General features: G+C 35.3%; 1 protein-coding gene and 1 long non-coding RNA gene across 2 annotated transcripts; one reads left to right on the top strand and one right to left on the bottom strand.

The window, feature by feature from the left end:
• The first annotated feature begins 726 nt into the window (after positions 1-726).
• Positions 727-2,240, top strand: LOC311294472. Its single transcript, XR_014628059.1, has 2 exons — positions 727-840; positions 1,443-2,240. It is a non-coding gene; the product is annotated as an uncharacterized lncRNA (long non-coding RNA).
• Positions 2,241-3,289: 1,049 nt separating this feature from the next.
• Positions 3,290-18,831, bottom strand: LOC311293673 (cationic amino acid transporter 2). Its single transcript, XM_084414110.1, has 12 exons — positions 18,801-18,831; positions 15,807-16,177; positions 15,200-15,355; positions 14,354-14,516; positions 13,608-13,744; positions 12,389-12,611; positions 10,434-10,570; positions 10,103-10,205; positions 9,192-9,319; positions 6,116-6,282; positions 4,373-4,481; positions 3,290-4,099 (listed from the first exon to the last, which is right to left on the bottom strand). The coding sequence occupies exons 2-12, from the start codon at positions 16,174-16,176 to the stop codon at positions 3,933-3,935; spliced, it is 1,860 nt and encodes a 619-aa protein (XP_084270236.1). The 5' UTR covers position 16,177; positions 18,801-18,831; the 3' UTR covers positions 3,290-3,932.
• Positions 18,832-20,481: the final 1,650 nt, after the last annotated feature.

Below are 20,481 nucleotides of genomic sequence, written 5' to 3' on the forward strand. Positions count from 1 at the left end.
TCTATGAAATCAATTGTGATAAAGCTGTGCTTAATCCTTGCGTGGTTAATACTGCAATAATTAATTAAAATTTTAATTAAATTAAAGTTTTAATAAGTTGTGTGAATACGTCCACTGACGTCCTTTACACGTCTATAGTATCGGGTGAGAGGACGTCACCTGGCGACGTCTTTTACACGTGCATTTATAGTCCATCATGACCCTCCATCATGGAATCCTTGTGAAATATGCAAAAGCTGTGCTTAATCCTTGCATGGTTAATACTGCAAAAATTAATTTAATTGCCCAAGTAGTTTTTAAGAGGTTGTGAAGACGTCCACTGACGTCCTTTACACGTCAAGGCTGTGAATACACGTCCACTGACGTCCTTTACACATCTAGTCAAGCAAGACAGAAAAAAAACCCCCAGGAATTATCTTTATGAAATACACGAATTGTATACAAAGTAAATATATTTACTTTATCTTGTTTAAATAAATTATAATCACACAGTTCCCAGTGTGGTTAAGTGAATGCAAAGCCTCTGCATTTTAGTCATTATTTCAACCTGTAGCCTACCTGATACGTTGTGTGTTTTTTTTTTTTTTTTTATGGAATGTATGCATGTAAAACAGAAATATATCTGGTCACCATTTATGTCTGAGTTGGATGTAATTGCCAAAACTGTGCTGCCAAGATGTAACAAAAGATCTCCCGACATTACCTAATCCCGCGATAGGTTAGATTATCTCACGAGATGTTAACGCGTTTTCCCCATAGACTCACTCCGGAACACTGAAGTTTGAACAACCACGAAGAGAGGAGGAATTGAGGCCCATATTATTAAAAATCTACTGTTGGGTACGTACATTTTGTATTATTAGATTCACGTGCTAGAGTTTTACTTGTTTGACATGAATGAACCGAAAGAAATGATGCCCACATTGTCAACTGAAATTGGCTAACGTTAACTGAGTTTGGCTAAAATTAGCTAGTAGGCTAAAAGTTGTTTTGAACTTATACAACGGTATACCATAGTATAAAGTATGTTTAATGATACAGTCAAAGTTATTACTGTAAATTATTAATGTAGCCTTTTGAGAGTTTCTTTCAGAAAGTAAATTATCTGAAGTAGAATGAAATGTTTAGCTGGATTTGAACATGTATGTTTTCAGTAACTGCTTTAAAATTTTTGTAATTTTAGAATTGCTAAACATGTCTATTCAGGGGACATCACAGCCCACCTGTCTTCATCAGAAATGTCCTGTTCACTTTCTCACTGTTACACACCTAGTTAAGGGTCTTTCTCAAGGGCACCACAGTGGTATTGAAGAGGCAGGGGACAAATGCTGTTTTGAATTTAGCTGAAGACCATACAAATATTTTGAAAATAAGTGCATGTCATTTACCTCAAATTTTTAATTTTCATTTATTTTAAAAAGAAATATATTCTCTTCCCTTAGATGCTGTGAAGAGGTGGAGCCCACATGCTACAGACACTGAAATTGATGCAGCAATGGCAGAACACCTGAAACACGCTCCAGGAAGAGCTGGGGGTGGTGGATACAAAAAATGAGCCAAACAATGTGTTTAAGGGATAGTTCACCCCAAAATGAAATTGTCATCATTTACTCAACCTCATGTTTCAAACCTGTATACCTTTCTATGCTAAACACAAAGATGTTTAGAAGAATGTTTGTAACCAAGCAGATGTCGCTTCCCATTAATAATCATTTTTTCTCCAACAATGGTAGTCAGTGGATGCTCTATTTGCTTGGTTACAAACATTCTTCAAAATATCTTCTTTTGTGTTCAGCAGAAGAAAGAAACTCATACAGGTTTGGAATTTGGTGAGTAAATTACATAATTTTCATTTTTGGGTGAACTATCTTTATATAATAATTCAGTATTTTGCAATTGGTATTTTAGTTTGGTTAACAAATCGAGAGCTTAGAATTATAAGGTTCTATCTCCGTTTATTGTAGTTTATTGAGCATCAAAGTTTTTAAACTCGGTTTATGTTTTGTGAGATGGAACCTTTTATTTTATTAATAACTACTAACAATTTTTTTTTTTTTTACAAAAATAACACCACACAGGCATTAATAAACACCTAATGGATCAGATTGTCAAAAACTCAATTTCAACCAAAAGTGGAGATAGAACCTTAAAATTCTAAGCTCACAAAATGTTAAACATTGAAAAAAATAAAGAGAAATTTTGGCTGTTCAATATCAATAAAATGTTGTGCTTAATCAGAACATGCTTCTTTTTTGCTTATGTCCACAAATAATGTGTTATTGTTTTTGATGTACACGTGATTAAAACGTTTTATTGACGTTCAGGTCTGACTGGACCAATTTTGGACCGTTTTAGAACCTTTGTCAAGATGTGTAGGCTAAACCTCAAGACTTGATTGTCTTTCACGATGTTACACAATAGGTGTGTGATTATTTTATATGCAGGCTTATATATACACTTAAATTATGCAGCAACACATTTAAACACATATGACGACGCATTTAGACGTCCAGGGACGCGCAGAAGAGACGTGGAATTCACGGCCAGAAAAGACGTGGAATTCACGGCCAGAAATGACGTCGGTTCAACTTCCATTTTGGAACTATTTTTCAACCATGACGGGACGTCTCGGACGGACGTCTTTTCAACGGTCATTAAACGTCCAAATGTTTGCTGGGTATTTACTCACCCTCATGTCGTTCCAAACTCGTAAGACTTTCGTTCATCTTCAGAACACAAATGAAGATCTTTTTGAGGAAATCTGAGAGCTTTCTGTCTCTCCATTGACAGCTACACAACTACCACTTTGACGCTTCAAAGTTCATAAAGAGATTGTAAAACTAATCCATATGAATTGAGCAGTTTAGTACAAATTTTCTGAAGTGACAATTGATTTATATAATGAACAGATTTAATTTAGGCTTTTATTCACATATAAATTCTTGTGTTACGCAGCACGTTTATGTTCGCTGATCATAACATTTTATAACTTAACTTTTTGAAGTGTCAGAGTGTCGACGGAGGGACAGAAAGCTCTCAGATTTCATCAAAAAGATCTTAATTGGAGTTTCGAAGATGAACGAAAGTCTTGCGATTTTGGAACGACTTGAGTGATTAATGACAGAAATTACATTTTTGGGTGAACTATCCCTTTAACATTGGATAGCATTTTGAAAAGTGTTTATTTTAAAAAAAAAAATTCAATGTGCTATTCAATGGTTAGAAGTTCACTCAGATGAAAAAAAAAGTCCAGTCATAACAGAGGTCTGGAAAAAGGTTTTATTGCTTCATAGGGAAGGTCACAACCACAGCAGAGCCACATAAAGACATCTCTCTTACAGTCTTTTTTTCAGTATTTCATTGTGTTTACACTTACACAACTTTAAGCTCAATAGTTCAACAGGAAGAACACACTAAAACAAATCATAGTAATAATTTTTTACAAGAAAATGTATTGCTCTTGTCACAAAGCACAATAACAATAAACTATAATAACGTGGTGTGGACGGTGCAATGATATTTCTTAGCTAATGGCATTTATGTACATTTTTGAATTGATCTTCAAAAGCCAAATATTGAACGTAACAGCGGTGACAAAGAAAGAGAAATGTCATGGGTTGATGCATAGTGCTTCCAGATTTTCTGTTATCTATAGGCTTTAAGATTAGTAACAATAACAATAAATATATATTGTAATAATAACTAAAGACACTGGGGCAGTACCCTCAGAGGTACTAATACGAATACATAATATAGGTTCAGACTTTTATCACAAAGAGAGTGTACTCAGTCTCAATCATCATCTGTGTACAACATTTTGTTTTATAATTTGTGATACAAATTCATCCTCATACTAATAAAAATTTCAGTACAAAAAAATTTAATATACAATTTCCCTGTCCCAGGTGCAAAGCACGAGACTAATGTTGGCTTTAAAACTTGGTTTGGTTCGATATAATGGATCCATTTCTTTCCTTGTCCTCCAGTTTAGCATCAATTGTGTCAACATGGATGGGATGTTTGGGAGACTTCTGATTTCTGTTATTTCGTTTCTTCTGTTCACTGAAGTGCATTCCATAACAGAAGTAGATGAGCAAGCCTATGTTTCATTAGGAAAGACAATTATACTTCAAAAGTATACACATCCACATCATTTTATACTATATTTGCAGTTTTAGGAGATTTGTAAACACGCATAGAGTACATTACACACACATACAGTGTATATATATGTGTGTGTATATATATATATATAGAGAGAGAGAGAGAGAGAGAGAGAGATTGCACATTGTACAATGTATTATATTATGCATAAGCCAATTGTGTTCAAACTTTTAACTGGCAGTGTATGAATGTCTCTATGTTGTCTTACCCACTGCCATCCACACTGCATAGCGAATCCATGTATCATTTCCCAGCTGGACCATTAAGTAGACATTGATGAATGCACTGAAAATAGGAAGTAGTGGCAGGAGTGGAACCTACAGAAAAATGTGAAAATGTTTCTGAGGACTAATTCAAAACAGAAAATTTCTGTTAACAACAGTAGTTCTCAAAATTTATTTTGTCAACCGTGTGACAAAAAGTCCACTTTAGCATACTTTTAAAAAGACTTATTACATAAATAAAATACTTAAAAAGAATAAAAGTGCATACTGGTTGTAATGTTTTTGGACACTTAAATGCATGTTAAATGCAATTAATTATTATTTAAATGTATATTAAATGCAATTATAATTAAACTTTTTTTGACCCACTTAGTAGGACTTAAGGACATCTTTATATGTAATTTCATAGTTCTGTTGTCTTTGAAAGTCTGTTCTGATAAGCATTTATGGTCAAATTATAAATTATACTTTAATGTCATTTCTATTGAAACATGTAGGGTTATGTCTTGTATCTGAATATATTTGTGATTACACATTTATAAGAATGAAGTTGCAATTTAGTGGACTTAAAATATATTAACTTTAAGGTAATATTGAATAAAATGCTACAGTTAAAATTATAATCAAATACATTACACTTGTTTATTAGTCAACTTGTTAAGTAACAGTAATGTAAGTAGCCTATTCCTCTTTAAATGGCTTTTTATTTCATAATTACAGATAGTTATATCTGCAAGTGCAACCCTGATAAAAACTCATGTGAAAACTCAAGTCATGGGCAATTGTGTGACAGGTATATTTTATTTTACGGCACTTCTCATTCATTCACTCACTCATTCAGTGAGTGACTCTAGTCTAGCACAACTCTGAACTAAATTCAATGACGTCAAGGCTGTAATTTGATTGGTTATCAAGGCACATGTGATCCAAGTTAGCCGTTATGCTTTCTCAAATGGTAGAACCGAACCTTACTATCCATCATAAATAGTATTCGAAATTAGAATTATTGCATCTCAAAACATAGTATGATGAAATGAGAATCCAAAGATACCCTGATGGTCTACTTTTTCAGTTTAGAATCAAAAGTGCAGATCCGTGCACACGCTAACGGCTAATATTGCCCTCTGGCCCACGCTAACGGCTAATATTGCCCACAACCCATTGCATGTTGGTTGAGGATTTGATTAGAACTACAAACATGAATAAAACGTGTTAAAAACTACAAACATGGCGGATGTGCCAGTCCAACGGTTATGTAGAGAGGTTTAGATAAAGGGGTTTGCGCAATTAATAATTAGTATCTAACCTGACAAAAATATATATATTTTTAATGTTATCCACATTATATTTCATCTGCAACAGCATTGTAAAATTTTTAATGAAATGTTTTGTCATTAACTTTAAAATGCATCATTATGCAAATTGCTAACTCTGAGTTCTCCGCATGAAAAACCCACGACTGGCAGATCAACATGCTACTAGATTTCTCTCCGAAATGGTAGGAAATTAAATAAAATTGGATGTGGAGGATTTTAACTGTGACAATGCAGTTTAAATACTGCAATTTGGCACTGTATTGTTATGACAACTGTATAGTTGTCGAATGTAAAATCTAGATCCGAAGCAAAACCAGTTGAGAACCACTGCAACAACATCCAGGTACATTTTGTTTATGCATTACATAAAAAGTCATATGTTTTTGCCTTTTACACCCAGTGAAAACTTACCATAAATGCAGCCTTGGTCCTATTCTGCGGCTGCCGCCAAATAATAATGATAATCACGACAAAACCCACCAAAACCAAAATGATTATCAGAATCATCCACCACTCCTCAATCAGACCAGCTGGTAGACCTTTTGTGATGATCACACTCAGGATAACCGCAAGCACAACTAGAAAGGACATTAAAAGTAAATAAGAAGTTGAAACATTGAAAATACCCATTGAGTAACCACAACTATTAAAGACCCGTTCACACCAAGAACGATAACTATAAATAAAACTAAAATGAAAACTATATTAGCGTCCACACCAGTGGACGGTATCGTTCTGTTTATTGTAAGCGTGTGCTGCAGTTCCCTTTCGAGGTGGAACTTCGACACTGCGTCTTGGTATTGACACTATGGGGAACGCCAACACCGTGACTGGTGTCTGAGGCATGTGTAAACAAACACATATGTGACCCTGGATCACAAAACCAGTCACAAATCACAGGGGTATATTTGTGGCAATAGCCAACAATACATTGTACACTGTACAAAAAATATAGTGATTTTAACGGTCAAAGACTGTAAAAACGCTACAGTGAAAAACTGTTTATTGGTTAAGAGAAAGTTTCCTTACTATATACGGTAAACAACTGTGATAGATCTAACGGTACATTTAATGTCATTTTACTGTAAAATACCGTTAAATTTACAGTTTGTCATTGTCAAGTCATTGTATAATTTACATTGAAAAAACGTAAATTGACATTCCCACAATTCCCTGCGTGACACTTCACATTTGATGTATTTTTGTTGAAATAACTATGTTTCTTCATAGTTTTCTTAGTTTTTTCTAATCAGTTATGACATTAGGGTTTTATGTTACATTTAATGTTACATTTATGTAACATTAATTTAATGTTTATTGCATTTTTAAAATTTCACGTGTGTTACCATGATGGTGTTTAGTGTTTGAGTGAATGACACTGTGCAGCTTCTATATATAAGTATTAACTATCTTGTGAAAGAGCTGCTTGGGATGAGCTTTAATTCATCATGTGATTTTCATCTCCACTGTGATTGGTGGTTGTCAGTGTATTACTATGGTACAAAACAGATATAAATACTTAAATAGGTCAGTAAATTAACATTATGTCAGATAATTAAATACGGTTTATTACTGTAAATTTAAGTAAAGTTTGTAAAATCTAAAATGTTGCTACCGTATTTTTTTCAGAAAATTTCTGGCAACCACAGCTGCCGGTATTTTACCGTAAATGTAACAGATTTTTTTTTACAGTGTATGGGTCAAAATTATCGATTTTTCTTTTATGCCAAAAATCATAAGGATATTAAGTAAAGATCGTGTTCCATGAAGATATTTTGTAAATTTCCTACCGTAAATATATAAAACATTTATTTTTGTGAGTGAATGCAGCACAGTCGCGAACATAAATGGACAGGAGATTTTCTCAATATTTCGATTTTTTTGCACCCTCAGATTTCAGATTTTCAAATAGTTGTATCTCGGGCCAAATATTGTCCTATCATAACAAACCATACATCAATGCTTTCAGGTGATGTATAAAGCTCAATTTCCAAAAAAATGACCCATGTGACTGGTTTTGTGGTCCAGGGTCACATATAATCATTGGCAGACGGCGGTCCATGACGTCATACGTGGAGCGCCCTTGAGTATAAAAAGGTTACACGTCAGAGTTATGTAGGGCAGTATAGATTCCCTCCACTTTGTTTACCTCCCTCCCCAACTACTGTTGGGTTTTGAAGTAGGGATGTATGCTCCCCTTTGGATGTGTGCTCTACTATAGTCCTGGTTCGACAATGTTAATAAGTACAGAAAGTTTGCCTGCGGGCATCCTACCTTGTTTTCTGTTGCATACTATTGTCTAGTACTAAATGAAAAAGACAAAGCGCTAGCTATAGCGGGTGTTATGCAGAGTGTATGGCCCTCCCACAGAGACTTTGGGGTCTTTAAGTAGGGCCTAAGCTCCTTTGGCTTCCATGGGGTTTAGAGCATGGGTGATGAAAGTTACTGCGTAAACTGCATTATGTCCTACTCTCATTTGCCTCCCTTTCCTGAGTAGAAGTTAAGGATGTATGCTCCTCCCTGGATGAGTGGCAAATTTGAAGGGAGGCGCCAGCACACCTCTTGAGATCAGGGGAGTGAGGTTTACACGCATAGCTCTTTCCGACCTATGTCCATTAAACTCACCCCTGTAAACCTCACTCCCGTCCGGGTCACGGCACCAAATGCAACCGGTTCTACTTGACCCGCTCCGAATGGGATTCGAACCAGGGTCACTGGCATGGGAGGTGGACGCTCTAACAAGGACGTTAAAGACCGTAGCATCTAGCGTCAGTCGCTAGCGCGCCTCTTGAGGCCAGGGGAGTGAGATTTACATGCACAGCTCTTACTGGCCTACGTTACACCTATCCCACAAGGAGGAAGGTAAAGCAGCCGGGACTTCCCTTGCTGTAGGGCATAGAAGAAGAGTCTTGGTTTAGAGAGTAGACTATATGAGTCACATGGGATTTTTAGAACTATATCTTTATCGTTATAGTGTTATCATCCTTGGTGTGAATGGGCCTTAATGGTGCAGTTATGTCAGAATGATTATATTTACAAGTTGAGCACTACTATACAGTCATAATAATCAGAAAACTAGTTATTTATGATTTTCTTTAAGTTTGCTATTTTCATTAAAATAGGGGTTCTTTTTCTAGAATTTCCTAGAATTATGGCAGAAGCGAATATTAATCATGAAAAAGAACAATTTAGTTTGTACTTGTTTTGTGTACTACTGGTAAGTGATTAAAAAAACTTTGGGAACATTTTGTTGCGATTGCACAAGAATGATAACACTTCTAAATGATACACTAATGGGCATATTTTGCTCTTTGTTTAGTTGCATATAAGCCTAAATGATTTCTATCTTTGACGAGATGTGAGAAAGAGAGAAGGAAATATACCAGGGGGATTTTAAGGAAGTTTTAGCTACACTTACTCAACATAATTGTATACTTACTCATCACTGCACACATTCAAGCATGAAAAGATAAAAGCCGAAACTCACCGGCAAGTACGGTCAGTAGAGACACAGCTTTAGAACTTGAAACAGTAGCAGTTTTAGGGGGGCGAAAAGGATTCCACTTCTGGACTTCTAGTGATTTGTCACTGATCTCAGATTGCTCTGGTTGGTACCTGCATGGACAAAAATACTTTTATTGCACAACTGTTGCCACTTGCCAGTAATTTACATCAAACTTTGCTGTCTGAATATGAATATTTGTGTTCGCTCTGGATATTATGCAATTTTTTTTTACTGAGCACTGCCAGTACTTTGTCAGTACAACCAATACTTTGTCGGTAATTATTAACATTATTTGTGGAAGGAATTTATACGATTTAGAATGAATTCTAGTTCTAGTGTTCTTGGTGTTGGCTCACCACCAGACAATAGCCTACTGTTATAAAGATCTCATGAGCACCCATTTCTTTTATCGGAGTAAGGTCATAAGCTTAATATAGATGCTTGTTTCCGCCACTGAATAAATAAAAAAAATTATAATTGCGACTCTTTCTTTCTAGCAAACTAAGACTCTTTCATGATCCAAAAATTATAAAAATGTGTGTTCTTTCTTATCTCGTGCAGAAGTGCGTATCTAAGTAGAAGTGGTACAGTGAAAATTCTGCATCTGTAACTGCATGAGAGGAAAATATAGAAGTCTGTGTTTCCAAAAAACACATATGCAGATTTTTTTTTATGTCTAAAGTTTCAATAAAGTAAAAAAAAAAAAAAAATTCTGGCTATTATTTTATGTCAGGATTTATAGGGTTACGGTGGCATCACATATTCCAGTGTGAATGTATTTTCTGTGTGCTTTGTAAAACCTGTCTGGGTACTTGGGGAAAAAAACAAAACAATTGTAAAATCTATGATATAGATTATTCTTTCTATTATATGTATCTTTATCTGTATCTTACCGAAGAATTAAGATGCAGATGGCGACGAGGGTGTAGGCAAAGAGCGTTCCAATAGACATCATGTCTACTAGAGCCTTCAGGTCAAACACCAGGGCCATTATTGCTAAAATCACAAATAGTTCACTCTTAGAATTTCAAGACAACCAAATTTGCATGTACTATAGTTAACAAAATAATATTTCTTTGTTGTTCTAAGTATTCAACTTCAATGATCTTTGGGACAGCCCTTCATGCCTTTTTAGCAACAAGGCTCTAAATATGTTTATGGTATGAGACTTAGATTAGTTACTATTATCATGGTGCATTACTTTATGTTCTCAAACTGAATTACCTGCTACTACTCCAGAAACAAGTGTGGCGATGACAGGGCTCTGTCTGGCACTCATCTTACTCAGTGGTTTGAAGAGCAGCCCATCTCTGGCCATAGCAAATAGCACACGGGGCATAGGAAACATGGCTCCCAGCAGACTGTTGAATTGTAAAGAAAAGTGCATTACACTGATGTTACAGTCGTTTAACCAGGTATTTTCTTTTATGATTTTGTACATTTCAGAAAATAACAGCTACAAGAGTGATGCATGTGTTAAGCTGCTATTTTCTCATAGCTGCTCTATGGTGATCATTGACTGTCAAGTTAGGCGGCAAGTTTGCTTAAAGAGGACCTATTATGCATTGTTACATTTCCAACTTTCTTTAGTGGGTAATGTTTGCCGCATGAAAAAGTTCTGCCAAGTTACAAAGTCATTTCAAAGGGAGTTATTCTCTCTAAATCGGTGCACACTGTTTCTGAACTCAGAACAGGCTGCAAAAGAGAGTCAATCCCATAGACCCCCATGTTAAAATCCCCAAATTTACAGTAGAAAAAAAATATGTTTACAGCCTGGTGCAAAAAGTGATTTTGGTCAATATAGCTAATGTTGCCCTTCATGACAACTGTGAGGGGAGTGGCAATACTGAAGTTTAAATTATATTAAGCCTTAAAGTTTTGCATAATTAAGGGCGTGGCCACTTGAGTGACAGGTGGATTGTCTCTGCTGTCACTACTAGCCATTTGTCTGCTGTCTGCTAGTGTCACGTCACCTCTACCTCTACTCAGCTAATCCTGCCTTTTTGCCTATTTTCGGTTATTCGGGAGTGACGCGCGGCCAAGATGGCGACGGTCGGCTCCGCCCACTTTGGGCTTCAAAAATGCTCTTCAGAAACCTACGGGTGACGTCACGGACACTACGTCCATATTTTTTTTACAGTGTATGGTTGAAACTCACGGTTTTGGTAAGGGGCGTGACAATCACAACACACTGGTTCAGCCAACCAGTGAGAGCAGTGGGCACTTCATAGTGATAGGAACTAAACAGGGTTGCGTTTCCCAAAAGCATCGTTGGGCCAACTATGATCACAATTTCCATTGAACTCTATTAGTAATTACGGAACTTGCGACCATAGTCGGCTTTGGGAAACGCACCCCAGAGTGTTACTGACAGACTGGAAAGAAAGGAGCTGCAACAATGTCAAGTTTGTGAAAAATAATGTATTTTTTGAACATTCAACCATGAAAACCTATTCTAGTTGACCCCAAAAACAAAGAAAATCAAGATTTTGTAAAGGGGCATAAAGTCACCATGAAATAAAAATAGACTATTCTTGTTTTTTTTATGTAATATTGCAGTAATCATTATGAATTCATCATAATTTATTTTTTAAATTCATGTGTCCTCGTAAACTTTAATCAAAATAACTTTCCCATCTCTTCTCTGATGACGTGTTTACTGGCGTGAGGGCGGAGCAACCTGTCACTCACATGAGATCCACCAATATTAACCCACCACCATCCAATCAATTCCCTATGGAAAAAATCAAGTCCCGTCCTACATTTTTTCTTGTTCAAGAAGCTGTTTCACTCGTATACGTGAACTCTGGCACCTTCCGTTTCATGACGACTTTTATTAATATATACATTTAACAAAATAAGTTGTTAAAAAGGTATAGAGAACCTGATGAACCTGGATATCCAACACAGGTATTACATAATTAACTTCTGTTCTGATGTGTCCTGCATCAACATCCATCCTTGACAACTGTATTTGACAGTCATAGAGTCCTGCATTATCCATACTACATTTGACTTTATGATGCTAATTTGACCAAACCGATGGACACACTTTCCTTTTTAGTTCATGAGCATCTACTGTAGTATCTTCTTACTAATCATGCAATGTTGTGTTTTATAGTCCTAATAGTATGAGTCTAGTGTAGTAAGTGCTTTATAGCCCATATCTGATGCTTTACCTTGTTGAGAGAGCACACAAAGACCCAACAGCCACGGCATACTTTGCAGGTTCCCAGCCCACATAAGTGAAGGCTGCGGGTAAGGGACTCTGAACATTTAGTTGGTAGTAGGGCATCATGAGGGTGAGAGCAGCCGAAACTCCGAAATAAGCCAAGAAGCAGATGAGAAGAGAAGCCACAATTCCTATAGGGATAGACTTCTGAGGGTTTTTAACCTCCTCGCCTAGATGACAGGAGACAGAGATTTAAAATACAAGTACAAAAATAATTTAGACTTGTGAAATAGACCTTCTTATGTTTCCTGCTATATATGTGTTTGTGTGTGTGTGATTGTGTATGCTATTCCAAGACTTCTGAAGATTTGCGTGAAGAACAGACCAAAATATCAATAATAAGTTATTCATACAAATATTTAATCTAGGGATTCTACAAAATTATGAAATCAGAAGATACTGTGGAATTACAAAAAACTGTGAAAAGATTATTCAAAAATATTATGTTTGTGTTCCACAGAAAAAAATAACAGCATTTGGTTTTGGAGCATGTGGGTGAGTACAACAGAATTTCAGTTTCTTATAAATTATAAATATCGCTATAGAGCGCATTAGTGCTTTCTCAGCGGCGGTGGTTACGGAAGTATTTGTTTCACTCATTTTTCCCATAGGGTTTTTAAAAAGTCTTCAACCACCAAATCAACCAGCTACCATGAGGAGAATCACACCATTACAAACTTTAATTTGAAGCAAAAACGCATTTTACAACTGATACAAAACTGTGTACTTTACGGCTTTAGTGAAAGAACTACAATCCCATAAAGCAAGTTGTTGATTATATCTAAGGAAATGATATCTATATTTTATATATACAAATATTTAAGTATTTTGAGAGCATATAAAGTGAGACAAACTCAATGTTCATATGTCATTTGTGGTGCTTGACAGAGCTCTTTTGCTCCCCGCGTCTCCCTGATTCGTGCAAATTTCTGTAAAGCATCATGAGTAATGTACATTTTTTACCACAAATTCAACTGTTAAACACGATCATTTTGAAATAATATGACCTGATGGCTTCAGCAAAAGCATATAGCATCGATTAACAACCTCAGGTCTCACATTAGGGCTATTTTTAAAGGTTTTGTTAAAAATCTATTTCCCTATGGAGAAAGTGAATGGAGGTTTTGCTTCCAGAACCAGACTATTGCACTCTATTGATGAAGTACCTGTGGTTGCAATGCAGTCAAATCCCACAAAGGCATAGAAACAGGTCGCAGCTCCAGCAAACGTTCCCTCAAAACCAAAGGGAAAGAATCCTCCAGCTCCAAAACTGGATAAAGTTGCATTTGAAACTGAAAGATTTCTAAACAAACAAAAAAAACACTGTTAAAAACTATTTCAGCATAGCAGATAGTGTGGTAATTACAAACAAACAAACAAACACATTCTCAAAGAGGCTCTACATTTTTCAATAATTTTTTTTTTGCAGAGTCACAGATCTAAGGGTACGTTTACATGACAACGGTGTCCCAAAAGCGGAAAAGTTTTTCCTTTGTATTTTTCGCGTACAGACGACACCATTGTCAAAATGATCCTCGTTCACATGGATCTGCGAAAATTATTAAAAATGCTGTATTCTGCTGCCAGGCCAGTAGGTGGCGATGTCACTGTAAAGAAACATTACGCATCTATGACTAAACACATAATACACATACGCATGACGTCAGCCTTTTCACAAATTCGCATTTTTGTAGTTTACACAGAGATGAGAACATTGAAACCCGTTTTCAAAAGTTTCTGTTTTCAGGCTCCAAAAACGCAGTTGTTGTGTAAATGAACGGCCAAAACACATTAAACGTTTTCCGTTTTTAGTTGGAAACGGTGTCGTGTGAAGTAAAACGGCCCCTAAAACATGCAGTTTTAAGTTTTACCATAACCACAAATGCTCTGTAAATTTCATAAAGCAACATACGCGGTTATTGTGTAGTTCAAAATGTCCTCCTGTGTTATCTGCCAATTTCCAAGGTCTCCCTTGATGAACCCAGCAATGATGACAAAAACCAGAACTACCATATTTACAGCTGTGAAGATCTTATTGACAATGGCAGACTCCTTCACACCAAACGCAAGGACACCTGAGAAATGACAACAAATAACACAAATCTGACTCATGTTAATTCTCATTTTGAATTGTATTACTGTGTTTTACCATACTAGAAACAAAAGTTTGTTAAGACAAACTTTAAGTTGGCTTGAGAAAGCCGGACCAGAGAGTTTGAAGAAGATTAAAGTAGTTTGAAGTTTAAATTAGTTTAAAGTTTGATAGATAGATTAGTTAGAAAGAAGGAATAGTTAAAAAAAATATTAGTTAGAAAGAATATAAAAATATTAGTTAGAAAGAAAAAGAAAGATTAGTTAGAAAGATAGATAAATAATAGATAGATTAGTTTCAATTAAATAAAGATTAGTTAGAAAGATTAGTAAGAAAGAAAGACATATTAGTTAGAAATAAATAAATATTATTTAGAAAGAAATGAAGATTAGAAAGAAAGGAAGATTAGCTAGAAAGTAAGAAAGAAAGAATAGTTAGAAAGAAAGATTAATAAGAAAGAAAAAGATTAGTTAGAAAGAAAGATGACTTAAAAAGAAAGAAAGAATAAGTTAGAAAGAAAGAAAGAATAGTTAGAAAGAAAGAAAGATTAGTTAGAAAGAAAGGTTAGTTAGAAAGAAAGAAAGGAAGAAAGATTAGTTAGAAAGAAAGGTTTTACCATAGCCCTTTTATTGACACTACAATAAATGTACTGTAAATCTTACTTGCCTGCCAAAACCATTATAAGGCCAGCAGCAAAGAAGTCTGGATACGAAGCGAGGCCAGGTAAATTCATTGGTATATTTGCACTCAAATAATTGGCGATCTTATTTCCAATCAAGTCATCGAAAGTGCCGCTCCATGCTCTGGCAACACTGGATGTGCCTGTCATAAAGTCATTCAGATCAAGCAATTCATTTATACATTACAGACATTTGATAAGCAAGTTTATAAGCCATATAACTATTTAGTGAGCCATGAAATAAATAAATGAGTCTTGATTCATTTATTGATATCCCTATAAATGTTAACGGTCTACTTGTGTTTACGATTCTTTTGGGAAATGCAGCCTTGGTTGATTCTGCAATATTATGTCTATACATTTTGTGACTATACTCAAAATATATTAAAGCTACATTATGTAACATCATGCGTCTTGCGGAAGACGATTGGTTTGGTTGTGTGTTTCAAGGCACCAGTGGAAACGTGTACACAGCATATCTTATCAAAGCGGAAGGACACATCAATAAAAAACATTTTTATTGCAACCAATGATTCCCGGAATTTTGAACAATCCATGGTCAATGAATGTTGGGCATATAATGTTTGTTCTTGCCTATGATGTAGGACAGCAGTAAGTTCCAGCCGGTGATGAAGGCCCACACTTCTCCGACGGTGACGTAGCTGTACAGATAGGCAGAGCCGGTCTTGGGAACCCGGGCGCCAAACTCTGCATAGCACAACCCCGCAAACACAGACGCCACTGCCGCAATGAAGAATGACACAATGATGCTGGGCCCAGACACTGTTCTGGCAACCTCTCCAGAAAGGACATAGACCCCGGCCCCTAGTGTACTTCCCACCCCAAGGGCCACTAGGTCGAGTGTGGTTAAGCAACGCTTAAAGTTGGACTCTTCGCCATCGGGCTCCAGTGGCTTTCGCCGCGAAAGGCTCTTCAGAAAGGACAGCACCTTGTTACAAGACATCCTAAGACAAATAATATAGGTGATTATGTAATAACACATGGTGAACGTGAACATCTTTGTTGATCCTGGAACAACTTTCCAATCAACCAATCAGATTTGAGGGACAAGTTTACAGTTTATGTCAAGTTTAGGCTTAGAACCAGGATGAGGTGCTTCAACATCAGTGTTATTCACCTATCATTTCCCTCTGATTTTAGGGAAAAGTTATCGGTAGGGTTAGGTTTAGGGGTAGGGATAGGGTAAGGACTACATTTTGGGACAGGAATGTTATTTCAGGATCAACAAAATATGTTGATCCAGGAACATGTCTTACTTGGCAAAATCACGGTGACCAATAACACATATATGCTGCATGTCTAGCATACTTTAGTATTATGTTAATAACGGATATATTTAAAGGGGTGATGAACTGAGAAATCAAATTTTCCTTGAGCTTTTGACATATAAGAGGTCATCATTCTATAAGAATATGAAAACTTCCTTGTTAGTCCAATAAAAGCTTTTATTGACACCAGGCACAGCGAACGACAGGTTTTTCAAAGTGGGGATCTATGAGGTCAAAGAGTATCAAACCCCGCCTCCGCAGAAGAAGATCAACGCCTACTTCAACACTGCCTGTTTAGCCCCGCCCACCGATTCACGCATTACACAAAACTCATTATAATAAGCAAAACTGTAATCCAATCATAGCAGTGGGCGTTTACTTCCAAGTCTTCAATGCGGCACGCCAATAAAAACCAGGGTAGAAAATAGCCCATTACTTATTCATTTTGATATTTTTTAATGTAAAAACCAAGCGAACGTCATAGGTTGACCTCAGACAACAATAAAAAAAATTAAAAATTAAAAAAGCCAGTTCATGACCCCTTTAAGAGAAACAGATGTGCATGCTCTAATTAAGCACTGTGTTGCTCTTTAACTCTTCTAGATTTCTTTAGGCTATTATTCATTCGTTTAAACCCGTTCATTTTCCTTAGTCCGTTTAAAAATAATAAAATTACAAATGATGTTTAATCACCATCAGTTTTATTTGCCTTGCCTTAAGACTTAACACTTTCAGTACTTCTGTTATCAGGACATAACAATAATACATTTTATTCGCACATAAAATGCAGCTCAAAGTACTTATTGGTCAGACCATAAACCACTTAGAAAATATAAAGACATAAATGATTGCATGTTAAAAATGATTGCTGTGATTGTTTATCACAACTTAAAATTCTAAATTAGAATAAGAGATAATGTGTTGTTTCAACTTAAAGTATGTGTTCCTGCTTGACTTAAAATATTAAGTTTAGTTTAGTTAAGTTGGACATTTAAGTTCAATAGTGGGGACTTAAAATATACTAAGCATTTTCTCTCTGTGTGTTCATATTTTATCTTTTGCATTCTTTTGAACCCATTTTAGTTCAATTTCCATCAGTTAATTTTCCTTATTCCAAATTAAATGTTGAAACGTGACCAGTTTTCTTCATTATGCCTATTTAAAGCACGCAGATTTATAGGTACTATAAATGAAAGCAAAAACGTTATATAACTTTAAATTGACTGTAAAACAAATGTACTGAACTAAACGTTTTACATTTATACAATATATATGTTTCACTAAATAATTTGGACACTAAAATTGCTAGAAAATCAAAGCCATATGTCTAAACAAGTTGTGTTCTGAATTTGAAGTTGATATCACAAAAATTGAGTCGCTAAAAGGTTTTAAAGTACAATGTCCAGTTGGATGAATTTTGAGGGTTTAAGCTTTCAAATTTATGATGATTACTAAAATATGTGACAGGGAAAAAGGCTATAAAAAAAGCATGCCAAGTGTCCTGCTACTTGGACACTGACAGTAAAAGTTAATTTTCAATCCTTAGGTTTTCTTATTTCATTAATTTGTGGAAGACTTACAGTGCTTCCGTTCAGGAGATAATAACAATGATAATAAAAAGAAATGTATACCATCGTTCATAAAATGCAAATCAAAGTACTTTATAAGTCAGAGCATAAACCACTTAGAAAAAAGCATAAACCATAAAGAAAAGAAAAACCATGATTGACAAAAAGTGGGGGGGATGCAAATGCTATGGAACAAATGCTTACAGCCTATATAATTTCATTTGAAAAGAGGTTGACTATTTTTGGTCCTAATGTCTAAAAACTGGTTCCCCTGATCTTTTATACTAGTTTACATTACAATTCTCTAATTTTCAATGATCAGAAGTCATATTCCTTATCTCAAACCTTCCATTATAAGCACGTTATATATGGTAAATACTCTTATCTTGCTTTTATGATGTTCGCTTAAAATGACTAATTGACAGTATGTGCTCCTATAAAATGGGAACTTGTAAACTCAGTAAAACCAAGAAAACATGTCTATCTTAAAATCTCTCTAACTTTTTTTAAAGGCTCTTTTTCAAAAATCATTTTAGTTACTGAAATTATGCCAGTTATGAAACTTTGTTCTTTCAAATGTTTTTGTATTCTCTCTTATCTTAAACAAAAACACAAAGTGTCTCCTTAAAATATCTTGACTTTGACTGTGAGGCACATAAAACTGAATAATATCCGAACAGAACTAACTGAATCTTCACGTTATTCGCAGCATCAGTATTGAAGTGTCTTACCTGCATGTGTAGATCCCAAGCGGTGCGTGAAGGTGTGAGTGTTGCCTCACAGCGCAGAGTTTCTGAGCACAGTCCATATCAGAGCCCCTCCTGTCCAATCTCACGTGTCCAAAACCTTCACGTGTAATTTTTGACAGAGTCTGTTACATTTAGAAGAAATGTGTGATTTCTGAAGAGGAGATGTACACTTGAAAAATAGATTTTTGCACTTGGTGCCTGACACATGGTATTTAACAAAATAACTCTAAAAGTGTGGAGTGTATAGGGATATGATTTTTATGAAAGAACAACCTTCGGAAACAACAACCGTTATTATGTTGCTGAATGTTACATTTCTGTATACTCAGAAGAACTAAGGTGCTTACTGGGTATTTTCAGAAATAACTTGTGATGCCAAAAGGTTACCCTTCAAAAAAAAAAAAAAAAAAAAAAAAACTATATCTACAGCAAAAAGAAAAACTTATAAACAGCACATATTATGCAACACACTCAAAAAAATGCTGGGTAGTTTCAACCCATGTTTGGGTCAAACACAAACAAACCCAACCATTGGGTTTCAAAATGTAAACCATTTGTTTGGTTGGTCCATATTTGACCCAAACATGGGTTGAAACAACCCAGCATTTTTTAGTGTGTACCTATTAATTCACACAATCTAGTAATTTAGTAGAAGAAATTACAGTATTATACCGGCAAATGCATCTGCTAAATTGCTGTAGAATTCACAAAATACACTTTTTCCTGTATTCTGTAGCTAATTAAATTTACAGTATAAGGTCACTGTAAAAATGACTCACTGTAAAAAAAAAAATATGATCAGTAAGTCATGGCTACTTTAACTCATCAAAATAATTTAAGAAACTTTTTTATGTTATACACAGTGTTGGGGAAAGTTACAATATTGCATTACTCCCTAAAAAAGTAACTAATGGCGTTACTTATTTGCTTTTTTTCCGGAAAGTACTTAATAACGTTAATTAATAAATTACGTACTAAATAAATAAGTTCAGAATCAGAATCAGAATGAGCTTTATTTGCCAAGTATGTTTACATACACTAGGAATTTGTCTTGGTGTAAACTCTCACGTGTCCAAACCTTATAGTTATGTGATAAAGTTATGTAATCTCACATTACATTACAACCTTATCTCACATGTGCTGGGCTTGTTTTTTTTTTTTTTTATAACATTCTATTAATAACAAGTTCTATTTTGGCAACTGTAAAAGCCTCAGGCTTAAGGAAATGCAAATTCACGCCTGTACAGTAGAGGGCGCAGCTCAAACAAACCTTTCCGCTGCTGCCATTCTGGATTGAAGAAGAATAGGACGCAAGATAAGAAACTTCAGCAATAAATATAAAAAAGTGAAACATAAATGTGATGATTATCTAAAGCATTTTTGCTTATCGGAAAGGTTGAACTGGATCATCAAATGTCAGCAGAAAAGACTTTGGTTAATAAAGTGAGATTAAATACATAAAATAGGCTATATAATTATTGCAGATTTGCATACTGAGTTTGCATTTCACTGTTTTTATGAGCCCGATCTCACGGGAAAACGTACAAATTCTACGAGGTGGCTTATTCGTACGAATTCATACGACCTGACTCGTACGAATTAGTAAGTTTTTTGCAAAATCGTATATATTTTACGAATTGGCCAATTCGTATGAATTCATACG

Source organism: Rutilus rutilus (genome assembly GCF_951802725.1).
Source record: "Rutilus rutilus genome assembly, chromosome: 7".
Classification (NCBI taxonomy): Eukaryota; Metazoa; Chordata; class Actinopteri; order Cypriniformes; family Leuciscidae; genus Rutilus; species Rutilus rutilus.